This window comes from Anolis carolinensis, chromosome 2 (genome assembly GCF_035594765.1).
Source record: "Anolis carolinensis isolate JA03-04 chromosome 2, rAnoCar3.1.pri, whole genome shotgun sequence".
In the NCBI taxonomy this organism is placed as follows: domain Eukaryota; kingdom Metazoa; phylum Chordata; class Lepidosauria; order Squamata; family Dactyloidae; genus Anolis; species Anolis carolinensis.
In genome coordinates this window covers 103813272-103836867 of record NC_085842.1, presented here as the reverse complement: position 1 = coordinate 103836867, position 23596 = coordinate 103813272, and the positions used below count along the sequence as shown (strand labels likewise).

Below are 23596 nucleotides of genomic sequence, written 5' to 3'. Positions count from 1 at the left end.
TTTTTTTTTCATGTCAGGAGCAACCGGAGTTGCTTCTGGAGTGAGAGAATTGGCCGTCTGCAAGGACGTTGCCCAGGGGACGCCCGGATGTTTTGATGTTTTACCATCCTTGTGGGAGGCTTCTCTCATGTCCCCGCATGGAGCTGGAGCTGATAGGGTTTAAGCTATCAAATGGCTTAATATATGATTAAATATCAGTGGTTGCCATACTTGCTGATGTATGCTGTTTTGAGTACATTATTCTGGGCAGTTTGCATATAGTCCCAATAATATTGCTACAGGTCTGCAGTCAAAGAAATGTATGTAGTCCTGATGAGAGCATGGGTAGTGCATTTTATTAGATTTCTGTTTCGAAATGGGAGGAATGTACTAAATGCATATGCAACATGGTGCCTTTTACTTAGATTCCCTACTCCACAGTTCATGATTGTAGTTTTGATTTGCCAGTTTCTTTCTCTGCTGTAGTAGTGAATATTAAGAATATTTGCACCAGCTAGTTGGTTGATGAATTTTTATAATTCACTGCTCCTGCTTCACAGGGATAGGTTTTCCTTTTTTACCACAAGTGAAGCCACTATTTGTCATGCTTGGAAGTGAGTAAGGAGAAAAATATGCTGTCCAATTACTTTAGTCCAAATTATCATCTCATTTAAACTGGCCTTTTGTTGTCATCTCTTTTAAGGGAAGTTAGGGATCAGGATACTAGCCAGTAATATTAGTTCAATGTACTGAAAGGTCTTACTGTAATTGTCCATAAGGTTTTTGGTGGGCATTAGGGGTAGTTGGCACACTATTTTCTTAACTGTATTCCAACTTAATTTAAACTCTACTCAGATTTCTATCTCTATGGATTAAATCAATATGTGAGAAAAGATAGGTTACTTGTCCTGCTTTCCTTTAAGTCTAAATAGGAGAGAGACTATGTAATGTGGCAAGCGGAACAAACCTGAATGAATAGAACCAATAACAGATAAGAAGGATGTAGCCACTGTCTTCACTTTCACAGCTTAAACACTATAAAGAATCTTTGAATACTGCTTGCTTTTACAGTTTAAGTCACCCTAATTGTATGGGATTGTTACTGAATTTGACAACAGCCAGGTTGCTAAAGGACCAAAGTGTATTATAGGATGTATTTGAACTTTTCTCAGCCCCCTTACCATTCACTGAACCTTTTTCACCCAAAACTTGTGTTTTCTCATTGCATCACTTTTGGCTTACTCTGATAATCTGCATCTAAAATACAGGTTTTGTGATTGGTTTTTGTTTTTAAATCATGGATTATTTTGCAGTATTACTCATGTTTACTTGTGGATGGACCGTCTTAAACTTTGTAACAGGCAGAGATATGTTTCTTCCTCAGATTGCCTTAAGAAATAAAATAGAAAGTTAAGGTTTTATTGTTACTGGAATTGTTGCTAGGTAGGAGTGTTTTTTTAAATAAAATCTTTAAAATATGTTTCATTTAATGGACATTTGCCTACTCATGTAACTTTGATATATATCTGAGAAACTATCATTGAAATTCAGACAATGATTCATTTTATATATTCTAACCTTGTTACTTGGAGAATGATGTGTCAGTTTATATTACAGATATAACCTCTGTGCTTTTGTTTACACTACAAGAAGTGTCATTCTAGCAACAGGATTTAATTTTATTCCTCAGAGTGCCTACACTGCAGTTGTTTTTGACTGTATTAAGGTGTTTATTTTTGCAATCTAAATAAATAAGTTCTTTTTAGAATTAACTTCTAGTCTGGCATGAATAGAAACCTAGAGTTGCTTCAAGGGATGATGTCCAGGTTTAAGATAATAGTTTTTTAAAAGCCATACGTTAGCCAGATAGAGTCTATATACATACATCTATACCACTTGGATCCCCATTATGTGGGCTTGTCCCCACTGTATCCCAGAACCACTTTGCTCGGTTTGTGTCCAATAGCAGTGTAACTTAATTATTTTTATTAATCTTATGTATATTAAGTTCCATTCTCAGTGTGCTTGGAAACTTGAATGTCAGGGGAGAGGTGGCTTCCACCTTATAGCAGTAGGTGTATTAAAAGCAGATTCAGCAGATTTGCACTAGTTGCCTGAACTAGTTGCTGAAATTGTTAACAGATGTGTAAGTTAAAAGATGAGTCAAGAGTAGCAAATGGGAAGAAGACATCAAAGTGGATAAAGCGGACAGTGAGATAAGAGGGTGAGAAAGTGAAGGACTGAATCTTCAGGAGCCATAGGGGAATGCTGGAGACATGGGTGCACTAAGGTTCAACTATCTAGCATAGCTGCTGCCAAGCAGGTGAGGAAGACATAAGCCAGATATAGAGCTGGCGGAGCAACATTGCTGGCAACTGAGATCTCAGAAGGGAGGCAGCGAATATCTCAAAGTGAAGGGAGACTGGTGGGGACACATTTACACATGAAGGAATAAACTGGTTATTGTTTTGAATGACGTATAAAAAGTCAGCAAAATTGTATTTCCATTGTTGTAGTTTTATTGTCAGACATAGGAAGATATGTTTGTGGCACTCTGTGGTTCATGTGCCAAACTATGTATGAAGAAAAGGCATCATATTCAGTATTTCTTTCTCAATCTGGCAGCAAAATGTCTTGGACTGGTCTGTTTACTCTCTGTTGTGAAACAGAGGATCAGGCAATTGGTTAATCCTAACTAAAGGAAGGGGCACACTTTATTCATCTTTTGATCAGAACTATGACTAGGACTAGTTGGGCATGCAGTTAGTTAGGTGATCCCTCGTAGTTCGAGGATGATGGTCCTCCGTCTTTGCTATCTTGGGGATGGATCCATAGATGGCTGAAGCCATCTACGGAGTTGGGCATATTTAGATGCATACACATAAGTTTTAGTTCTGGATATGGATGAAAATAGAACCATATCTTATGAAAGAATCAGAGTTGGAAGAGACTACATGGGCTATTTTGTCAAAGCCCATGCTGCCGTGCAGGAATACACAATCAAATCACCCTAAACAAATGGCCATTCAGACTGTTTAAAAATCTTAAAGAAAAGGAGACATCACTATGCTCCAAAGCTGTAACTCAACACTACTTGGAGGGTTGTGTGATTTCTGACCATGGTTGTTAATTCTCTTGTCATTTGCTTATCCGGTCTATCCAAACACCAGAGGTTCTCAGAGTTCTCAAAGTTGTCAAGTGGAGGTAGGTAAATAGGGGTGTGTGACAGACAGACAGGAAGGAAGGAAAGAAGGAAAGGTTGAATACTCCATTGTAATGTGCCAGCAGCTTCAAATCAAAGCTTGGAGCTGAGTTGACAAAATATTTACAGAGCTTATTATTTATCTCACATAATCCACTGTCTGCATGTAAAACACTTAAAGAATGCAGACTATCAATGAGACTTGGCTAGCAAGCTAATCAATTTTAATTGGATTCTTAAATCATTGACTCTTACGCTTACTTAAGAAATTTGAGCCTTCTGGAAAGGCATGGTATGCATGAGTGTCCAACACAGCATTTATCCAAATTGCTCGGCCTGAGATGCTTGCGAATGAAACTGTAAATGAAAACATGCCTGACTAGATATGCTGTGTTGTGTCGCCTTTATTTTCCTATGTATGTCCCAAAAACCGCAACAAAGCAACTTAAGTCCAAAACAGAGAGCACACCAATACCATGCATTTCAGGAAGCCACTTGCGGGGCATCTCTCTCTGACTTTGACTCACCACATCGACATGAAATGAGTGGACCCAAGATCAAAACTTCTGAATATCTGTGGTTTGATAACAGTAGTCACACCGTTCTGTGAAATGATAGTAAGAGATTTTTCACATTGTCTAGCTATGTGGGCTGTAGCCCCCTTTTAACTGTTAACTGGTTAAAGAGCTTGCCTGTTTCCTCAGGTAGTCATCACACTGATGTTGCTTTCTTATTGAATTAAAAAATCTAATTGTATTAAGAAAAAGACAGTACATTGTGATGGAAAGCCATAGTAATCTCATTTTAACCAATCAGCCTGCAAAGGCAGGGAGCTATGTTTACCTGCCTAACTGGGAGAAAAACCCTCCAGGGAATGAGAGAAACAAATCAAGTAAAGAAGACATCAGCAACCCCTAAGAATATTAGTTTAGGTCTGAAGGATTGTCAGCGTCAGCAGACCAGGTAAAATATCCAGTGGCCTGAGGAAATCCAACATTTGCAAACAGGTATTTACTGAGAGTAAATTGAGTTGCACTCCTGTCAATGCCATTTTTTTAAAAAAAAATTAAGCCTGAAGTCTAATCTAATCTATGGCTGTAAACCTAGGAACATAAATATGGAATTCAATCTCACAAAAATGAATGAATTAACTTGTTTAACTTGGTCTGTTTATATCCCATCTCTTTTTTTAATGAGCATATGTCTTGCTTTCCCCTTACTTTATCATAGCAAGAATTCTACAAAGCTGAAAGTGAGTAGCCCATGGACACTCCATGAATTTCATGAGTTAGTGGGGACACAAAGCTGAATCATCTAGATTGTAGTCCATTTTTTGTCCTTTGATGACAGCAATAACAAATTGGATAAACATACTGTCACAGATGAAATGTATGTATTTACCATTATCCAGTGCTGTACTAGCAGATGTCTCCTAGCATGGTAGGATTTCTTCTGTCACAGTATATCTCTGGGCCACATGGCAACCTAATCTGATTCTGCCTTCCCATCCTGTGGTGAGAAACAATTTTGTATGAAGAGCACTGCTGGTTCATAACTTATGTCAACAGTTTCTAAATTACAGATGCCAAGACATTTCTTCCACAGATAAAAATTCTATATTTGAAAGTGAAAATGTTTTGATTTCACAAACTAGCTGACCAAGTTAAATAATTTTCCCAGGGACCTAAGCAGAAGTAAACATCTTTATCTGAAATTAAGGGAGGGTTTACACAAACATTTTCATTATTTGATTAATGCAACATTAATGACTTGCCATTGTGGTTAAGTTGACAGGTAGGACTAGGGCTTTGTAAATAACTCAAATAGATCTGGACTATACAATCAATTCATTTCCACTTGTGTGTACACGCATAGATTAGCTAGCCTTTTATATCCAGCAGCCAAATTCTGTGTAAAAGATACCTTAGGGGGGAGGGGGGGGGGGAGAGAGAGAGATGTTTTAGCTACAATGTTACCTGTTAGCTGAACCACAATGGCAAATCTCTGATGTTGTATTTATCAAGTACTGTAATGAATATGTTTGTGTAAACCAGTCCTTACATTGCTTCTGTTTTATTCCTTGGGAAATTTATTCTGTTTGTTCTGCTAGCTTGTGAAATTAAAATATTTTCACTTTCAGAAATAGCATGTTTATCTGTGGAACAAATGTCTTGGCATGTGTTTTCCAGAAACTTTTGGAATGAGTAATGATCCAGCACTGTTCTACTTATAGCCCTATGCTGTAATTGTGAAGAGAGAACCAAGTTCTGAGTTCATCTTTATGTTTTACAGTGCTAAATAAGACATCTTTGGTGTTCATTGGCAAACTTGAGAATTTTACAAGTTCCTCAAGCCATTTAAATGGGAATTTTACTTGATGGGAGTAAATCATCATGTTAGAGGGGGGAATTAAGTGAAAAGGTCTGCATAATAATTAAATGCTCAAGATATATATAATGTTTCATACTGCAGGCTTTCAGCCTTGCTTGACTTGGTACATAACTGCTCTCATAACAGCTGGAGATACAGCTAGGAAAAATTCATTAATTGCAGTTTTCGGAATCCATCATTGTTAATGCTAGTCAAGGGATTCTTGGCTGTTGTCCAAAAAATTAACTTCCAATCTTTGGAGTTATCTACTAGAAGAAGGGAGAGAATTTTTCATTCCATTCCCCTTAAGCCACCACTAAGGATCTACCAGCTCCCCACTCTCTTCAAACACAGCTATCTTGTCTGATTTTAGAAAATATGTGGGGTCAGAATCAGAGTTCCGATTTGAGAAGTTGTGTTGGGATAAAACAACCAGGAATAACAGAAATAGGAAAAAGTCCTATCTGAAACTGAGAGATGGTTCTAGTATTGAACTCGATAAGCAGTTCATTAGACTCAATATAATGCTTATTTATTGTATTTACACCCTTCCTGTTCAAACAAAAAGGCTTCAAGAGCAGTTTACAAGCACTTACTTGAACAACTGCTTATTCTCAGGGTTTCAGGGCAAGACACAAAAAGAAAAGGGGACATTGATGCAGAAAGAGTTAAGTTCATTAAATCTTGGCTGCTCTCAGAATCTGAAGACAGGAGGGCTTTCACCAGCTGACAAGTCCCAAGCAATTAAAATTGAAATTACTACTTAAAAATAGTACACAATTAAGCTTAAAAAACAGAGCAATGAAAATCAAGACAAATTAGCACTCAATAGCTTTATTTCCCTTTGCAGGACAGTACTGGGAACAGTGCTGCCCTCATGAACATATAACCAGTGGCTGATTCAGCAAATGCCAGTGTTCCCACCCATGTCTTCAATTAAATAACTCTGGCCTCTGAGTATGGTTTTGCAGTTTCTTAAGATCATGTTGATTTATATCTTTAGAACTCATTTAAAATTTTTGTTATACTTTTGGCCCAAAAATGGTTCACGCAGCTTATCATCTCTGTTTTCACCATTGGCAATTATTCCAAAATAAATAGGTTTTGATAAATATATATAGGAAAAACATGTTATGCATAGTATTTTGCACCTAAGGAGAAGTTTTTAGGTTGACAATGACAGTGCACAGGTGCTGAGAAATGCATCAGAAACTCGAAGATGGAATCCTATGTACAGTTGGCTTTGTATCCATGGATTCAACCTTCCACAGTTGAACATTATTTTTGGAAAAAATCCCAAAAGCAATCCTTGATTTTGCCACTTTTTATAAGGGTCACTATTTTACTATGCCATTGTATATTATGAGACTGGGGCATCCATGTGTTTTTGGCATCTACAGAGGGTCTTGGAATCAAACTCCAGCAAAGGCCCACTGTATAGATAGCTGACAAAGTAAATCAGGCTGTTCTTTTGGCAAATCAAGAGTAAGTCTGGTTGCTGGTATGCATTTACATCGTTAGGTAGCCATGCAGTTAAATCCATTAAACTTGTGTATATGAACTGACTTCACTGAAACATATCAGGTCTCACATATGAAGTGTTATTTCTGAGTTATAATTTATTTCAATAATGTGATGACAGGTATAAGCCATTATCACTTAATGTAATCAAGTGATTAGTGTGAATATATGAATATGCAGCTAGCTAAGCGACAATCTCCACTAGATCAGACTGAATTTGTGTGAAGACTGAGGCTGGGAAAGTATAGCCTGTAGGCCACATTTGGCTTCTTTTTTGTTTTCTCAAAATAAAATGTCTATTAAAGCAGCATTTCTTTAAAAAGTAGTCTAGGAAAGGCTCTTCAACATTTCTTAGTATAACTCTAATATAATGTGTACAGGCACAATTTAAAAAGATGAAATGTCACCACTGGGGGAAAAAAACTCTATGAAGACACTTGGAGAAGAACATTAGTAGCAGATCTCAAAACAAGGGCAGTATGATTGAATATCAAGCAAGGTTGTTGTGGGAAGTTGAAGAGGAATGTCATTCTATACATTTTATTATTTTATTTACTTTATTTATACCCCACCTTTCTCCTTAAGGGGTCTCATGGCGACTAATAATCACACACTTTGGTCAATTTTAAACAAAGCAAATACAGAAACGAAAAAGAAAATAGTATTGTTTGTCTGGTTAAAAATGCAATTAAAACATAATAAATACAATTAGAATGCATTTTAAAACATATAATCCTCCCAAAATCCCACTCACAACCTGCTCAGCAGTGTGCCCCTTATCCTTCTCCAAATGTCTGCTGGCAGAGAAAGGACTTAACTTGCTTGCAGAAGGCCAGCAGTGGTGTGTCCATCCTGGTCTCTCTTGGGAAGGAGTTCCACAGTCCGGGAGCAACAGCCACCTAAAAAGCCCTCTCCTGTGTTCCCACCAAACATGCTTGAGCAAGTGGTGGGACAGAGAGGAGGCCCTCCCTAGTTGATTGCAGATGTCTACCAGGTTGATATAAAGAGAAACAATCCTTCAGATAACCTGGACTGGAGCCGTATGGGGTTTTGTAGCTCAAAACCATAACTTTGAATAGTGTCTGGAAATGTGTTGGCTTACTTAACATACTTAACACCCATTCCTAAAATGAGTTTCTGTCCTTTCTGGCTGATTTTGGACATCGCTGAAGAATCTGTGGGCATCCATCTATTGAACTACAACTTCCATTTTACATCAACATGTTAGCCTGACTGGGGCTAATGTGAAATGGACTTCAATAACATCTGGAGGTTTCCCAACCCTTACCTTGAACATGAGGGCAGTGCAAGGATTCACAGCGAGGAACTTTAGAATAAGAGTGAAAATATTTGATTTCAATATAGATGACTTGGTGGTCTCAATTTAATCTAGTACAATAAAAATATCAGTGCTGATAATAAGTCAATATGTCACTTGCAATGCTATAATAAAGAGCAAAATCATTGGAGGGAAAAGTTATTTTTTTCAAGTAAAACATTTTTAACTGCTGCGTAGGCAAGGATCTGCCTGATATTAATTGCATTTTAAGTGTTATTGATTTTAATGGCATTTCCCCTGTAAATTCCCTGCAGACTGCATTCCTTTTACTAATTTCCTTAAATATACATGCACCATTGTCCTTTTTTTCATTTCAATGTTTTCTGTGAGCTTGTGTATACCTTCGGTGAACTTCAAATAGATTCTGTTTCAGATGGCTGGGACATAGCCACACCTATATCCATACTAGGCCCCTTTAAAATGCTCTCTATATACAGTGAGTTCTACCTGCTTCTCCTGTGCTTACCTAAGGAATCGAACCTTAGCAGAGCACCCATGTAATAATAATAATAATAATAATAATAATAAAACTTTATTTATACCCCGCCACCATCTCCCCAACGGGGACTCGGGGCAGCTTACATGGGGCCATGCCCAAAGCAATACAGTATAAACAGCATATAAAAACAACACATCACAACACAATAAGCGATACAATAAATAAAAATATCCAATTACAGTACAAATCAAGGGGACAATGAGAACAAGGGTGGTCCACATGAACATTAAGTTAAAACTCGGGGTGAGAGAAACATAAAACAAAACCATAACGAACAGGGTTATAAGGAAGTGGTATAGTCTAGAGCAGGGGTCCCCAAACTAAGGCCCGGGGCCCGGATGCGGCCCTCCGAGGTCATTTAACTGGCCCCCGCCCTCAGTTTTATAATATAATATATTGTATATACATATAATATTGATAATATTATAATGTAATACAATATAACACTAATAATAATATCATATAATAATATTAATTATATATTCTATATTACATATAATATTACTAATAATATTACAGTATAGTGGTATAGTTCAGTATAGTAATATATAATGCTAATATTGTGCTATGCTAATAATATAATATATTGTATGTACATATAATTTGTAAGCCACTCTGAGTCCCCTTTGGGGTGAGACGGGTGTGATACAAATGTAGTAAATAAATGCAGTAAATAAATGAATAATAAATAAATAAATTTTAGACTTAGGCTCGCCCAAAGTCTGAAATGACTTGAAGGCACACAACAACAACAACAACAACAACAACAACCCTAATTAACTTGACTATCTCATTGGCCAGAAGCAAGACCACACTTCCCATTGAAATCCTGATAAATGTATGTTGGTTAAAATTGTTTTTATTTTTAAATATTGTATTGTTCTTTAATTGTTCTTGTTGTTGTTGTTTTTGCACTACAAATAAGACGTGCAGTGTGCATCGGAATTTGTTTGTATTTTATTTTCAAATGATAATCCGGCCCCTCAACAGTCAGAAGGATTGTGGACTGGCCCTCGGCTTAAAAAGTTTGAGGACCCCTGGTCTAGAGGATAGATATTAGAGGGAGCAACAGAGAAGAAATATAAAATAGTTGAAATAGTTACTCTCCAAAAGCACCACAGAAGAGCCATGTTTTCAAATCTTTTTTGAAGGCTACTAATGTGGGGGCTTGCCTAATCTCAATGGGCAGTGCATTCCACAATCGGGGGGCCACAGCAGAAAAGGCCCTCTCCCTTGTTCCCACAAGGCGGGTCTGGGATATCGGCAGTGGCGATAGAGCTTCCCCTGATGATCAAAGGGATCGGATAGGCTTATGATAGGAGATACGGTCACAAAGGTACGTGGGTCCCAAACCATTTAGGGCTTTATAAGTGATGGTATACATTTTGAATTGGGACCGGAAAATAAACGGCAGCCAAGTGAGTAGATCTCTCCCTGTAGCTCGCCCCCGTTATTAATCTGGCAGCCGAACGCTGGACCAATTGTAGTTTCCGGGCCGTCTTCAGGGGAAGCCCCACGTAGAGCGCATCACAGTAGTCCAGTCTAGAGGTAACTAAGGCATGCACCACCGTGGTCAAGTCAGACTTCACGAGGCAGTTGGCGCACAAGTTTGAGTTGTGCGAAGGCCCGAGTATATATGCTCCTGTCTTTAATGCTTTTACTATACTTGGTAATTTTTATCATGTACAAGTGTTTCTAGCCACTCATATGTATTCCCCGTAGGTCCACTCTGACCTTGATATTGATACATTGTCTTGACTTTCTTTCTCTTTCAGCACAAAGAAGATAAGAACTAGGACAGCATGGCAAAGTGTGGTCAAAATGACAGAAGTTATTAATGATGAAGAACAATCAAACTAGAAGAGGATGTGACAGTTTGATTTTGCCTAAGTCTAAGGTCAAGGTTCTTCCCTCTCCTCTCCTCTCCTCTCACTAAATTAATTGAATGCAAACTACTTTTGTACTTTGTGTTGAATTTGCACCACTGAAAGTGAACTGAGGACAAAGAGGGAAGTAAGAAGAGAGGACAGAAACTAAAAACATTTTAAAACAGCTGAAAAAGTGGGATGGTGCAATATTAATTAAGATTCTTTTTGCCAAATCCGGACAGTTGGAGGATGTGCTAAAGTAGGGTATGTGCAAACATGCCAATCACCTGTATTTCTGATCTTGTGTTCCACACGAACATCTGGAAAGGGGGCTTGTGTTTGGCTGAATGGAACCAAGAAGCACAGAGTCTGCATCCTGACCTCTTCCACTTACTAGCTTTCACCCATCCCATTGAATTCAATTTGCAGTGGCACAAATCAAGGCCTGTTGGAGATGCCCCCCCCCCCCAGACAAAAACCCAGTAGAAGTTTGTCTTTACCATTCAAGAACAGACCTTTGGAACAGCACCACATCAACCACCAATTCATTTCACCTTACAGGCTGATATCTTTGAAGTTACTCAGCGTAAATAATTAGGTGTCTAAATAAGATTCACTTTTTAAAAGATCATTAAAAGGAAGTCCTTAAGCAAAACAGCATCCAACCGAGCACTGGCTGTGTGTTGTGATGGGGAAGAGCTAAAATTCCCCTTCATTTTCAATGGAGCCACCCACTCTGTCTAAATACTGTATCCCGTGGCACAATGGGCCTCTGCAGGAAAGCAGAACTTTTCATCCGGCTCGGTATCTCCAGCTGCTAGTCACTGAAATCTGCTTTTGTAAAATGTAGAAGGAACACCCCACAAATGATACCATTGACAAATGATAGTTCTATTTCTAACATCCACTAAATGGTGTGGAAAAGTACCTTCTTCCTTTTTGGGGGAAAGGGTGTTAAATGAAGCAGGCATACCAACATGTCAGGGATACATTTTGAAGTTTTCTCCATGTTTAGTATCCTAGTGTCTTGGGATTCCCATATCGGATATTGGTCATTATTAAAATATGCAGTTAACAGGATAGAAAGTTGCCTTTTATAGAATCAGACTGCAGTCTATTTAACCCATTATTTAAGATTACATAGAACAGGAAAAGCAGTTTGTTTGGATTCCAGTACTCCAGAATCCCCAGACAAAATGGGGGCGGGGTTGATTTGGTGGGTCTATAGTCCTTAAAGAGCAACTTTCCTAAACGTGCTTTTATTGGTGCTCTTTCCCATGAAGCAAGGATCTCAAATCCTCTCTGTATCAGATACTTAAACAAGGAATGCAAAGAGTGGATGTGGGAGTCACAAAGCATGTGCTCTGCTCCTGAGGTAGGACCCTGACTGTGTTTCTATAAAGGTGCACTGGGTGACTGAGAGCTGACAGTATGTGACACATCTATACATTTACAATTGTACTTTGGTGATTTCCGCCTCCCGCCTCCACCCAATCAGAACAATTATACAATATATATTTTGCTCACAGCTAAAAGAAGCTAAAATAGCACAAGCAAAGCTAAAATAAAACAGCTCTCATAACTGAAATAGCTATAATGCTGTCTTTGCCACTCTAACACAGCAGAAAGAAGACACAAACTTTGTATGTGTGTGTGTGTGTGGGGGGGGCTCTTAAGTCAAATGTGGGTTTACAGACAATCCCCAAGTTACAAACAAGGTAGGTTCTGTAGGCTTGTTCTTAAGTTGAATTGGTATGCAAGCCAGAACAGGTACATTTTAAAAATGTAACTCCAGCCAAAAATGTACCCCCCTAACATTTCTTTTGTTGCCTGTGCCCCTATTCAGAAGATTTCACCTCACTTTTTGTCACTGTGACAATTGGATTTTGAAAAATTTGGCTTGTTGTGGAAGCAAGGATTGGTTGGATAGCTTCAGTGAAGACATCCTTTTCTCATGATAATTCTTACATGAGTGAATTTCCCTTCCAGGGGATAGCTTTCTCCCACTTCCTGTTGTATTCCCCCTGTTCTTAACTATTTGTAAGTCAGATGTTAGTAATTCTGGGCCTGCCTTTACCTTGAAGTGGATACTATTCCAGATGTTCTGCAAGTATTAACATGCTCAGACAACTTTCCTTGGTTTCATTTCTGGTATTAGCCACTCTGAGTCCCCTCAGGGAGATGGGGTGGGGTATAAATAAAGTTGTTGTTGTTGTTGTTGTTACTACCTGTCAACTTGATGCTGCTGTGTATTAATAGCATGTTGTCCAAGGCCCAAAGGATCCAAAGAAAAACACAGAGGTCACCTGCACATGTGTATATAATCTACATGGATTTTTTTTGCTGCCTCATATCAAGGCTATATTCTTTTAAACCAATGCTATTTAAAGTCAATCCCTGGTAAGTTTCCAGGTAAGAAAGAAATTAATTTAGTGCCAGTTTATGCACAATGGAGGAGAAAAGGGTCCCCTACAACAGATAACTCAAGAAGACCTGCTTTAAACAACTTGCTCTCTATTATGCCATTGTTAGTTTCACTACTTTTCTGACAGGGATTTCCAAACAAACATTAACTAAATCTACATCATCATAATAATCATTATTATCGTCATCAATATAATCTCCGACATCAGTAACTTAAGTGATTGATATCCTCGCCCCCTCATATGGAGCAGATTTGCTTCTTTAATTCTTTTTCAAGTGATTTACCTTCTTTTGCTTTTCTATGCTGCACAGAAAGTACTACCATTTATAAAACTGAGCTCAAGTGGACAGATCTGTGGAATAGTTCAAAAATCAAGGGGTTCTTGTTTCAGAAAGAGTTACTTGTTCCCTCTGTTTTTATGTGCCCACTGCCTTTCCAAAGCTGTAACATCTGAACACTTTTAAAGAGCTGTTCCTTCATGAATCAGAAGATATGTACCTCATAAAAGAGACTGAATATGGGCAATTGTGATAAAACATGGTTGTTGTGAACCTAAATAAAAAGTTCTGTTTAAAATATGAGCACAAACAAGTGCACAAAAAAAATATTTAGGTATCCAAGCTTCAAGCTAATGTATTAATATCACTTTTGTAGTGTCAGCCAGGGATGGTATAATATTGCATCTATCATAACTAACATGGTGGAAAAGATCTGTGGGTGATAATGTCTTGGGAAAAATGTTCAAAGTTAGAGCAAACCAGCATTGTAACTAATAATAAGCTGGAAATAATGAACAAATATAACTTTTATACCCCGCCACCCTCTCCCAAACAGGACTCAGGGCAGCTTTCACATGGGACAAAATGCCCATAAACACAAATGCAAACAATCAATCAAAGCAAAAAACAGGTTAAAATAAAAAACATAGCTTAAAAATAACAAAACAGTTAAAAAACAAATTCAATAAAGCATAAGACTATAAAACAATACTCAGTGAACCCAGTTGTCTTTTCTAGCACTATTGTTACCATCAAGTTTTCCTTTTCTTCTTCTTTCTCTGAGGTCACTTCTTGTGGTCTCCTCCATAGCAATTACCAGCATCCTTGTAATATTAGGGTCTTCTTTTCCAAAGCTGTAGGCTCTTTCTCCTGAAAAATCCCTGAATGAATTTCCTGAAACAATAAATATCAGTTTCCACCCTTTATACAGTGTTCCCTCACTTATCATGGGGGTTAGGTTCCAGGACCACCCGCAATAAGTGAAAATCCGCAAAGTAGGGACACTATATTTAATTTAATATTTATACATTATTTTAGTAGTTATAAACTATTTTAAGTCTTTATCAACCAATTGTGTGTTGATAAATCGCCTCTTCCTCCTCCTGTTGCCACTTGGGCTCCCTTTTTCTCCCTTTGGCTTCTCCTTCCTCCCTTCCTTAGGCTTTAAATTGTAATTTTTTATTATTTATAATAGTCTTTTAGAGTTTATTGAAAAACCGCAAAACAGTGAATTGGCGAAAAGTGAACCACAAAGTAGTGAGGGAACACTGTACTTAATTATGGGCTTTCAGAGCAGTTACTCTGATGTAATAGCCAGTGTCACTCTGCTTAACAAATAATGAAGTGTGGTATAACGCAGGGAGAAAAAAACCTGTTACCATTATATTAGGATTATCTCTCCCTTTACAAAATACATCAGCAATGGTTCAATTTTTTTGCAGGACTTTTTACAACTAGATTGAGATGGAAAACTTTTTTGGTTAGATACCTTGACCTTGAGGAGCCCCCTGTGGCGCAGTGGATTAAACCTCTGAACTGCTGAACTTGTTGACCAAAAGGTCAGCAGTTTGAATCCGGGGAGTGGGGTGAGCTCCCGCTGTTAGCCACAGCTTCTGTCAACCTAGCAATTCAAAAAAGTGTGAGTAGATCAATAGGTACTGCTCTGGCAGGAAGGTAACAGCACTCCATGCAGTCATGCTGGCCACATGACCTTGGAGGTGTCTATGGACAACGCAGGCTCTTCAGCTTAGAAATTGAGATGTACAACAACCCAAAGAGTTAGACACGACTAGACTTAATGTTAGGGGAAAACCTTTACTTTACCTTGAACTTAAAATGGATCAAATATTGCAAGATTTTAATTAGGGGACAGATCTAGTACAACAGTGTAATGCAGTACTGCAGACCACTTTTGTGGGGATTAGGGGCACAAGATTAACAAAGTGGAAAAATCATGAATAAAAACACACTTTTTTATTTGAGAGAACACTTCTCTAGGAATGTCTAGGTCCTCCAGTGTGACCTCCAGGAGAAGTTTTTCATAGGATTGCTCTGGAGGATCTAAAAATGGACCTACACCACTGGAACACTTACAAATGCCTTTAAGAAACCCTTTTTGATATTTCTGTATCAATCTAAACTGGATTTTAAAATGAAGCAATGCAATGAGATTACTGCATTAAAGCAGCTTCAGCACTTTAGCTTCAGCAGTGATTGCTACTTTGGAAGGAAAGTGAACCCATGCTGGGTTTTGTTCCAAGATAATTCTGAAGTCAGGGGTGCTCTGAATCCACTCCAGCTGCAATTCCAAACTTTTAAAAGTCTCCAAAGTGCAGAACTTCTTTGGAGAGTGGGGTTTAGTATCTTGAAATACTCTTTCAAAGCCTAGAGTCGAACCCAGAGTAGATTCAGTGAAATCAGTGTAGATTTCAATAAATCTCCTCAAATCTCCAATTTTAAATGTAATCTTGTAGCAGTCCCTGCTATTGGTTATATATTATAGCAAACAACCAAGTGTATGGGAACCTACCATCCAAATATGTCCTTATTGAGTGTAGAATTGTAAAAAGCTACTTTCCCCCCCTGAAATACAGTTCCAAGAATTCCTCAACCAGCATGTTCAAAATATTTTGTTATGCATTCGTAGACTGCTGTGGTCTAATACTGAGCTTATGAAGATTAAATTGGATCAATGGCTCTAGGAGCTCATAGCATGACCAAACTGACTTCCATAGGCTATGACTGGAGTGAGTACCTTAATTCAGCACTGAACGTAAGACCAAGTATATCTCTCAAAACTAGAATGTCACTGTTGATTTGCCTATGGGTGATTTTAAAACAAAATATATTCCTATGAGTATGTCACGTCCAAAAATATGTAGGAACTCAGCTGGATCTCACTAAAAAAACCCCCAGCCAAGCCTCGCATCCTTTTTCGCACCATTATCCTTTAGGTATCCCTAGGGAAACAACCAGTAGGACAGAAAGACAATTATTTTTTTCTTGGCATTCCCTTGGTTTATTTCCATGAAGGGAGGAAAATAGTATACAATTGTTTATTTCCTTTTTTTAGTTACATTTAGATCCTGAGTTAAACCCCTCTTTTGTTTCACAACAACCTTGTGAGGTCAAGGAGAGAGAGAGAGGGAGGACAGGAGAGGAGAAGAGACAGCCCCAAGATCACCCAATAAATTTCATGGTCCAATGGGGGCTTTAACATGGACCCACCAAATTTCAGTCTAATACCAACCATGGATATTAGAGGCAAAGATGAAGTACTTTGGCCACATAATGAGTAGACAGGAAAGCTTGGAGAAGAGAATGATGCTGGGGAAAATGGAAGGGAAAAGGAAGAGGGGCCGACCAAGGGCAAGATGGATGGATGGTATCCTTGAAGTGACTGACTTGACCTTCAAGGAGCTGAGGGTGGCCATAGCTGACAGGGAGCTCTGGTGTGGGCTGGTCCATAAGGTCATGAAGAATTGGAAATGACTGAAACAACAAACACTCTAACCACTGGATTACAGTGCTCTGCACAAAACTGTTGTGAAGTGGGATAGTATGTCAAAAATGCAATGAAAATGTTCTGTTTAGTCCCTAGAGACTTTGACTCCCCCCCCCCCCCCGCCAGCACCAGACGAAAATGGAACACACAAGCTCAAATAAAATTGGGCAGACATTTCATGTGTTTATCATTAAAGGTGCTAAAAACTACTTTTGTTTATACAGGTAGCTATTACTGGCTGCCTAAACTTTCAAATAAAATAAAACTGACAGAGCTACTGCTTGAGCAATATTTCTTTTTTAAAGGGCACAATACAATGACATATTATTTAATAAAGCAATTGTGGTGAATGTTTAATTTTTCACCAGTATAAAAGGATGTAAACTAAATAATATTTTAATCGCTGTGCTTGATCTAAGCTTCAGTAGTGGGAGGCTAATACTGTAAGCTTGAGGAAATGTTAACTTCATGCTGGGATTGAATGAAGTCTTGATTAGTGACTTAATTGACTTTTGATACAGAATACTACCTTGGGAGTGATGTCACTACCAGGTCGGGGAACACAGGCTTCTTTTTAAATGATAGAAGCAAATATCTAAATTTATAAACAGATTGATAATTTTCAAGGGATTGAAAAACATCAAAACATCCGGGCGTCCCCTGGGCAATGTCCTTGCAGATGGCCAATTCTCTCACAGCAGAAGCAACTTGCAGTTTCTCAAATCGCTCCTGACACGAAAAAAGGGATTTTTTAAATACCATGACATAAGGCACAGTAAATGCAAGCACTATTTTAAGATGTATCTACTTTCCTGATTTGAAGCAGAGACCTGTAATACTGTAGTAGTCCTGCCCATCACCATGTCTCCTTGCTAGCGACAGATCTCGAACCCAGGTTCCGAAAATATTTGAGACAGTGATGTTTCTTAGCCTTGCAACCTGAGACTGTTTATCTGAAAAAATAAAGGCTTGGAGGGAAATATTTGTATCTGCACATTGTTACACTGCACAGAGAACTCAGTCTTTTTCTGTATAGTTCCCTTTCATGGTAAAGTTTCCAGGATTAATACCAAACATGGTTCCTTTACATCATAGGCAGATTCCTCACCAGTGCTTGTGATGAGAAATTTTCCCCTTTTAAAATAAGAAATATATAGCACTTTCAGCAACCTGCTGACCTTGTTGATTCAAACTACTTGACTATCAAGTTCTTATTTAGCACTCACATCTATGCTATTATTTTTGATAGAAAATACAACAAGTGTACAAACCCAGTGTCTTAATGTTGCTTTCTTAAAAAGGTCCACTGTATACTATGGCAAAACAATTGCTCTTGGGCATCCACTTTACCCTTGAGCAATGGGATTGACACCCATGTGAAGGCAAAAACCATGCCTACATACAAATCCATGCTTCCTTTTAAATTCAGCTTGCTTTTAAATTGAGATTTAGTATGGACGTCCTCTAAATATTAGGCTTACAGATCTGAAGAAAAGTTGCTGACTTAGACTGAACATGATGTGTATCCTGTTAAGGGGCAGGTGAGAACTAGACATGCATGGATTAGTTTTCTTCCGGTACTTTCGGTACCTCTGGGAGCTTGTAACAGGAAGGGTCCCTCCCAGTATGAAAACCCGCCTAACACGAAAGCAAACAGGACCTGATTTCAGCTCCTTTTCTCTTATTTGTCATCACAGTTGAATCTTTTTTATTTTTCTTTATTTTCCTTTTTCTTTTTATTTAGTGGGACTGACTGGGAATTTGGGACCTGAGGGATAATGGGTGGCTTTCACCCTTTTAGCGTCCGCGTTTGGGGACTTTCACCCCTTTAGCTTCTTTTTCTCCTTCCCTTCCTCTCCTTCAAAAATACTTCTAAAAGATAATAATTATTAATAATAATAGTAATCCCTGAAAACAAAAAAGAAGGCTACCTCTTCTCTAGAGTAGAAAGTAGAAACAGTTTTAAGAAGCAAAACCTCAAGCAGAAAGAAGACTGCAGGCAAGCGAGGGGATTTTTAAGGGAGAATAGCTCCGCTGAGCTCCAAGTCATTACTTTTCCTTCCCTGGGCCTCCTTAAAATGCCTTGGAAAGCTGTGTGGCATGCAGTGCTGGTGCTGGATGAGAAAACATGCGCGCCTGCCTCTCCTCTAGAGTAGAACAACTTTAAGAAGCATTAAACCCGGTCTCCTCCTCCTCCTCTACAAACAGACGAGAAATAGGATCCAGAAAGAATAGTAACTCTGATGCTTTTTTAAATCCAGGTCTTAATGAAGGATATAGAAGGAGAGCCTGTGGGAAGTCCCCCTGCCCAATAATGGGCTGGATAGGATGCTTAAGCCCATTTCTGACATCCAGGCTCCCTTGAAGGGGAAAGGGGAGCCTAAGTTCCCATTGCTGATAATGGGCTGAAAACAACCCTTTTTTAAGATACAGAACAAAAACACCCATTTGGCAGCATGCCCATTTTCAGGAGGCACTAGAAAATGCATATTGGGGCTTCCGGTATCTGTCAAGCAGAAACAGATAGCAATTCACCTGAAATGCACAAGCTGAGAAAACACACTAATTCTCATGGGGATTTGTCTGCCAACCAGTTGCAGTTATATTTCCCATAATGATGATGATGATGATGATGCAATAAGTATGTAAGAATGTATGCGTGAATAGTACTGAAGCAGTTCTTAAATGTATTCTATGTATTTTTAATTTTGTATCAGAGCTTAAATATAACATGCTTTCTCTTCTCTAGTTCAATGTTTTCTTTAACTTGCTGGGTGGTAATGCTGTTATTTGCTCTCCCAGTTAATTCAGATTCAGAGGTAATGCACCTAGACTGATGTATTGTTTGTTGTTATGTGATTTCGAGTTGTTTTGGACTGATGGTGACCCAAAGGCGATCCTACCATGGGGTTTTCTAAGGCTGAGAGGATGTGACTTGCCCAAGGCTGCCCAGTGGGTTTTCCTGGCTGAGTGGGAATTCAAACCCTGCTCTGCAGAGTCCTAGTCCAATAATCACACCAAGTTAGGCCAATGGCAACTATTTCTGAGAAGACATGGCTAGGGCTGTACCTGTTCAAAGATTATTCCCAACCCTCGCCATCTAAACAATTAAAAGTAATTATTAAAACTCATTTGTCTCTTCCTTGACTTAATGAATTATTACACTAAAACATGGTATAGATTTAAGTTTTAAAGAATAAATAGTGTTTGGTTAGGCCTGGGAAAATGCAGTTACATAAAGGAGCAAACTGCCGGTAATGTAAAGGAGGATCTTGGTTCTGGCATTAGAATATTGAATTATCTTCTGTTTATAGGTTTTATATACAACTTTATATATTTTATAACAGTGTCATTCTAATCATGGCAGAACAATATTCAGTTGAAAGTATCAAAGCAGACATTAAGCAACAACTGAGAAAATTGTTTCTATTATTGTTTTAATTTCAACCACCGATTAGTGATGTGTATATTGTGGTATGAAAATAACAGGTTGTTGGGGCAGGGAAAATCCTGCTTCCCTTGGCACAACAATGTTAAGAACATAATTAAGAATTAACAAATCTGTTCACACATTTATAAGCAGTATAACCATCAGTTGACCACCTGTCTTTGCCAATACAAACAACAGTATACAGCAATGGTTTTTGTTTGTTTTTTTTTTAAATCAGGTATGACATTTGCATTTATATGTTTGATTCCTGTAGTCTGAAATGTAACAGTACATGCGCCACAAAACCTCGGTGCACTCTGATAATGTTTGACTTGTGCAAATCAGCATGAAGTCTCTTTATGTGTACCCTACTGTGATCAAATCTGAACATTTTTCTGTTATACATAAAGTAAACAAGTCTTTGCATATATCACACAAAGTCATACAATGTTAAAGAAGTCTCGTTCCCCTCCTCTCCCCGGCCACATCCTTTAGCCAATATCTTGATGTTTATGAGACACATTATGAGAAATGATGTGATTTCTAAGTGGCTGCCTCCACTCAGTGGTAAATAGAGACAGGATCATGTTATGCATGTATTCAGGACCACGAGACTCGTGTAATGGCATATAACAAAGCATTATGGAAGGCACCCCACCCCTTGTCCTCATTTAGACTTTGCTAGACAGCTTGCGTCTTCCATGGGCTCCTAGCTTCTCGTAGTGATCTGTCATAAGGTAGTGAGGTGAAAAAAGAATTTTTCAATTGGCAGTTAATGAAAAGTACAATTATAGTCACAGCCAGCAGCAGGAAGAAGAAGAGAATAATGTAAGTCACTAGATCTGGCTTATTTATCTCACCTTCTTTTAACACTCGGGTGGTGGACATGTAAAAAGCCGAGGAGTTGACAGGTCTCTGGGTGCTCCCGAGGTAAGGGGTGTTTGTTTGGATGATCAGGTGAGAGTCCGTGGCCCCAGTAGAGTTGAGGAAATCCCCATACATTCTCCCTCTTGGATTACTTCCTTGGGGCTCACAATGAAACGTGTGTGTATCCAAGGAAAAAATCTCCTATGTATTCAAGAGCAAACCAACTTGCCACATGTCAGAGAAGGATGGAAATGGTAGGAATGAAGTGGTCTCCTTACAATATCCTTGAAAGGTCAGGATATTGACTCGTCAATATGACTCGCTACTCGTCATCCCTCTACAGATTGGTCTCAGATCAAAGGTGATGGAGGACCTCCTTAGGTTGCTACTCTGAGTTCCCTTTCTCAGGTGAGCTGCAGAAGGGTCTCAGAGTCAACTTCGGTGGAGCAGCACAACAGACAGAAGTGGACAGGACGCTCATTTCCCCCAAATCCAGGGATTCGCCGAGAGAGAGGAGAGGGTCCACTCACGTGCTTCGCCGGGAAGGCACCCAACGCGACCTCGGCAAAAACCACGTCCAGCCCAAGAGACAGACCTTTCCCTGGCCTGTGTGTGTGTGTGTGTGTGTGTGTGTGTGTGGCTCTCCAGTGGCAGGAAGGGGGCTCCTCTGGAGCATGGGGCAGCCTCCCCTGATCTCGCGAGGTCCCGACTGGAAGAAGGAGAGGAAGGAAGAGGAGGACTCGCTCTGGGTCGCCTTCTTTCCTTCGAAAGGGAAGAGAAACAAATTCTCTCGGTTCCTGGAGAGCTTCTCCTGCAAAGAGCGACCTGGGAGCTTCGGGCTTCTCTGTTTCCTTAGCTCCTGCCTTGCTTTGCGCGGGGAAAGCAGAAAGAAGGTTTGCTCCAGTGAGCGCCTTTCAAAGCTGCAAGAGACGGGAGGAAGGAAAAAGTCCTCGCAAGCGTTGCCCGATTCTGGCTCCAACGGAGAGAGAGAGAGAAAGAGGCGACAAAAAATCCAAATACCTCCCCGCCCTTCTTTTCCTTCCCTTTCCCCTTCCCTCTCTCCTTGCTTTCTGGAGACTGTTGTTACGCCAACGGGACTCTCCGGAGTATATGCAGAGGAGTAGGCTGCTGCCTGTCCTCGCCACCCTCCGCAGCCTGCGAATCCTTCTTCTTCACCCAACTGCTTTTTCTCACTTGGGATTTGCCCCTGGCTCCTTGCCCAGCCTCTTTCTCGCCCTGCCTCCCACGATGATCCATCAGATAAGCCAGGCACGGGCACACTTTGGCCCTCCGGGTGTTTTGGACTCCAACTCTCACAATTCCTAACAGCCGGTTGGAGTCCAAAACACCCGGAGGGCCAAAGTTTGCCCATGCCTGAGAGAAGCCCTATTGTTCAGGCTTTATTTTGAACATCACATCTAAGGAAGCTTAGCTGGGGCTGGAGGGAAGCAGAGCCCCACTACACTTGTCCAGGCTTTGGCTCCGGTTGGAGCTACAACAGGCGTGGGCAAACTTGGTCCCTCCAGGTGTTTTGGACTTCAACTCCCACAATTCCTAACACCTGGAGGGACCAAGTTTCTACACTGTCAAAGGATGCAGTTTGAAATGCATTTTATGGTCGGTGTAGATCCACATAATGCAGTCTGAAATGCATTATATGTATATATGCACTGACCACATAATGCAGTTTGAACTGCATTGGGTTGCTGAGAGTTTTCCGGGCTGTGTGGCTAGGTTCCAGAAGCATTATCTCCTGATGTTTCGCCCACATCCATGGCAGGCATCCTCAGAGGTTGTGAGGTCTGTTGGAAACTAGGCAAGTGCAGTTTATATATCTGTGAAATGTTCATGGTAAGAGAAAGAACTCTTGTTTGCTTGAGGCAAGTGTGAATGTTGCTAATACTAATACATTGATATATGAGTATCCACACGTATGAAATAAAATACAGTTCAACCCAGGAAGGAGCCACTTCCTAGTGGGAAAGCTTATCTCCCATCAACCATGAGGGCCAGCCATATGCTCCCAAAATCGAGATTTTCTGTAAAACATGTGGGGTAAAAGGCATGTTTTTCTGAAGCAGATTAAAGCCCAAAGAACTGCATGACACACAAATTGTCAAGAATGCTGTGTGTCAGGATTGCAGCTCCTATGAAGTATAACTTTCCACCCTACAGTGTAGACAGGTTCTAAAACTGGGAAACACAGTCATTGAAATAACTAAGTGGGATCTCCATGTGGAAAGCTTTATTACTGAATATCAAAGCTAGAATCATAACTGCCATAGTATTTCCAGTTTGTCTGGATGGTTGTGA

At 39.5% G+C, this 23596-nt stretch overlaps 1 protein-coding gene across 1 annotated transcript; it reads right to left on the bottom strand.

Annotated features, from left to right (window-relative positions):
- Positions 1-8927: 8927 nt before the first annotated feature.
- On the bottom strand, positions 8928-22484 carry smim32 (small integral membrane protein 32). The gene has a single exon (XM_062970338.1). It carries the CDS (start codon positions 21416-21418, stop codon positions 21098-21100), a length of 321 nt encoding a protein of 106 aa, XP_062826408.1. The 5' UTR covers positions 21419-22484; the 3' UTR covers positions 8928-21097.
- Positions 22485-23596: the final 1112 nt, after the last annotated feature.

Coding starts and splice junctions, on each gene's coding strand:
- smim32 (XM_062970338.1), bottom strand. CDS start 21,418: ATGTATGGGGATTTCCTCAACTCTACTGGGGCCACGGACTCTCACCTG.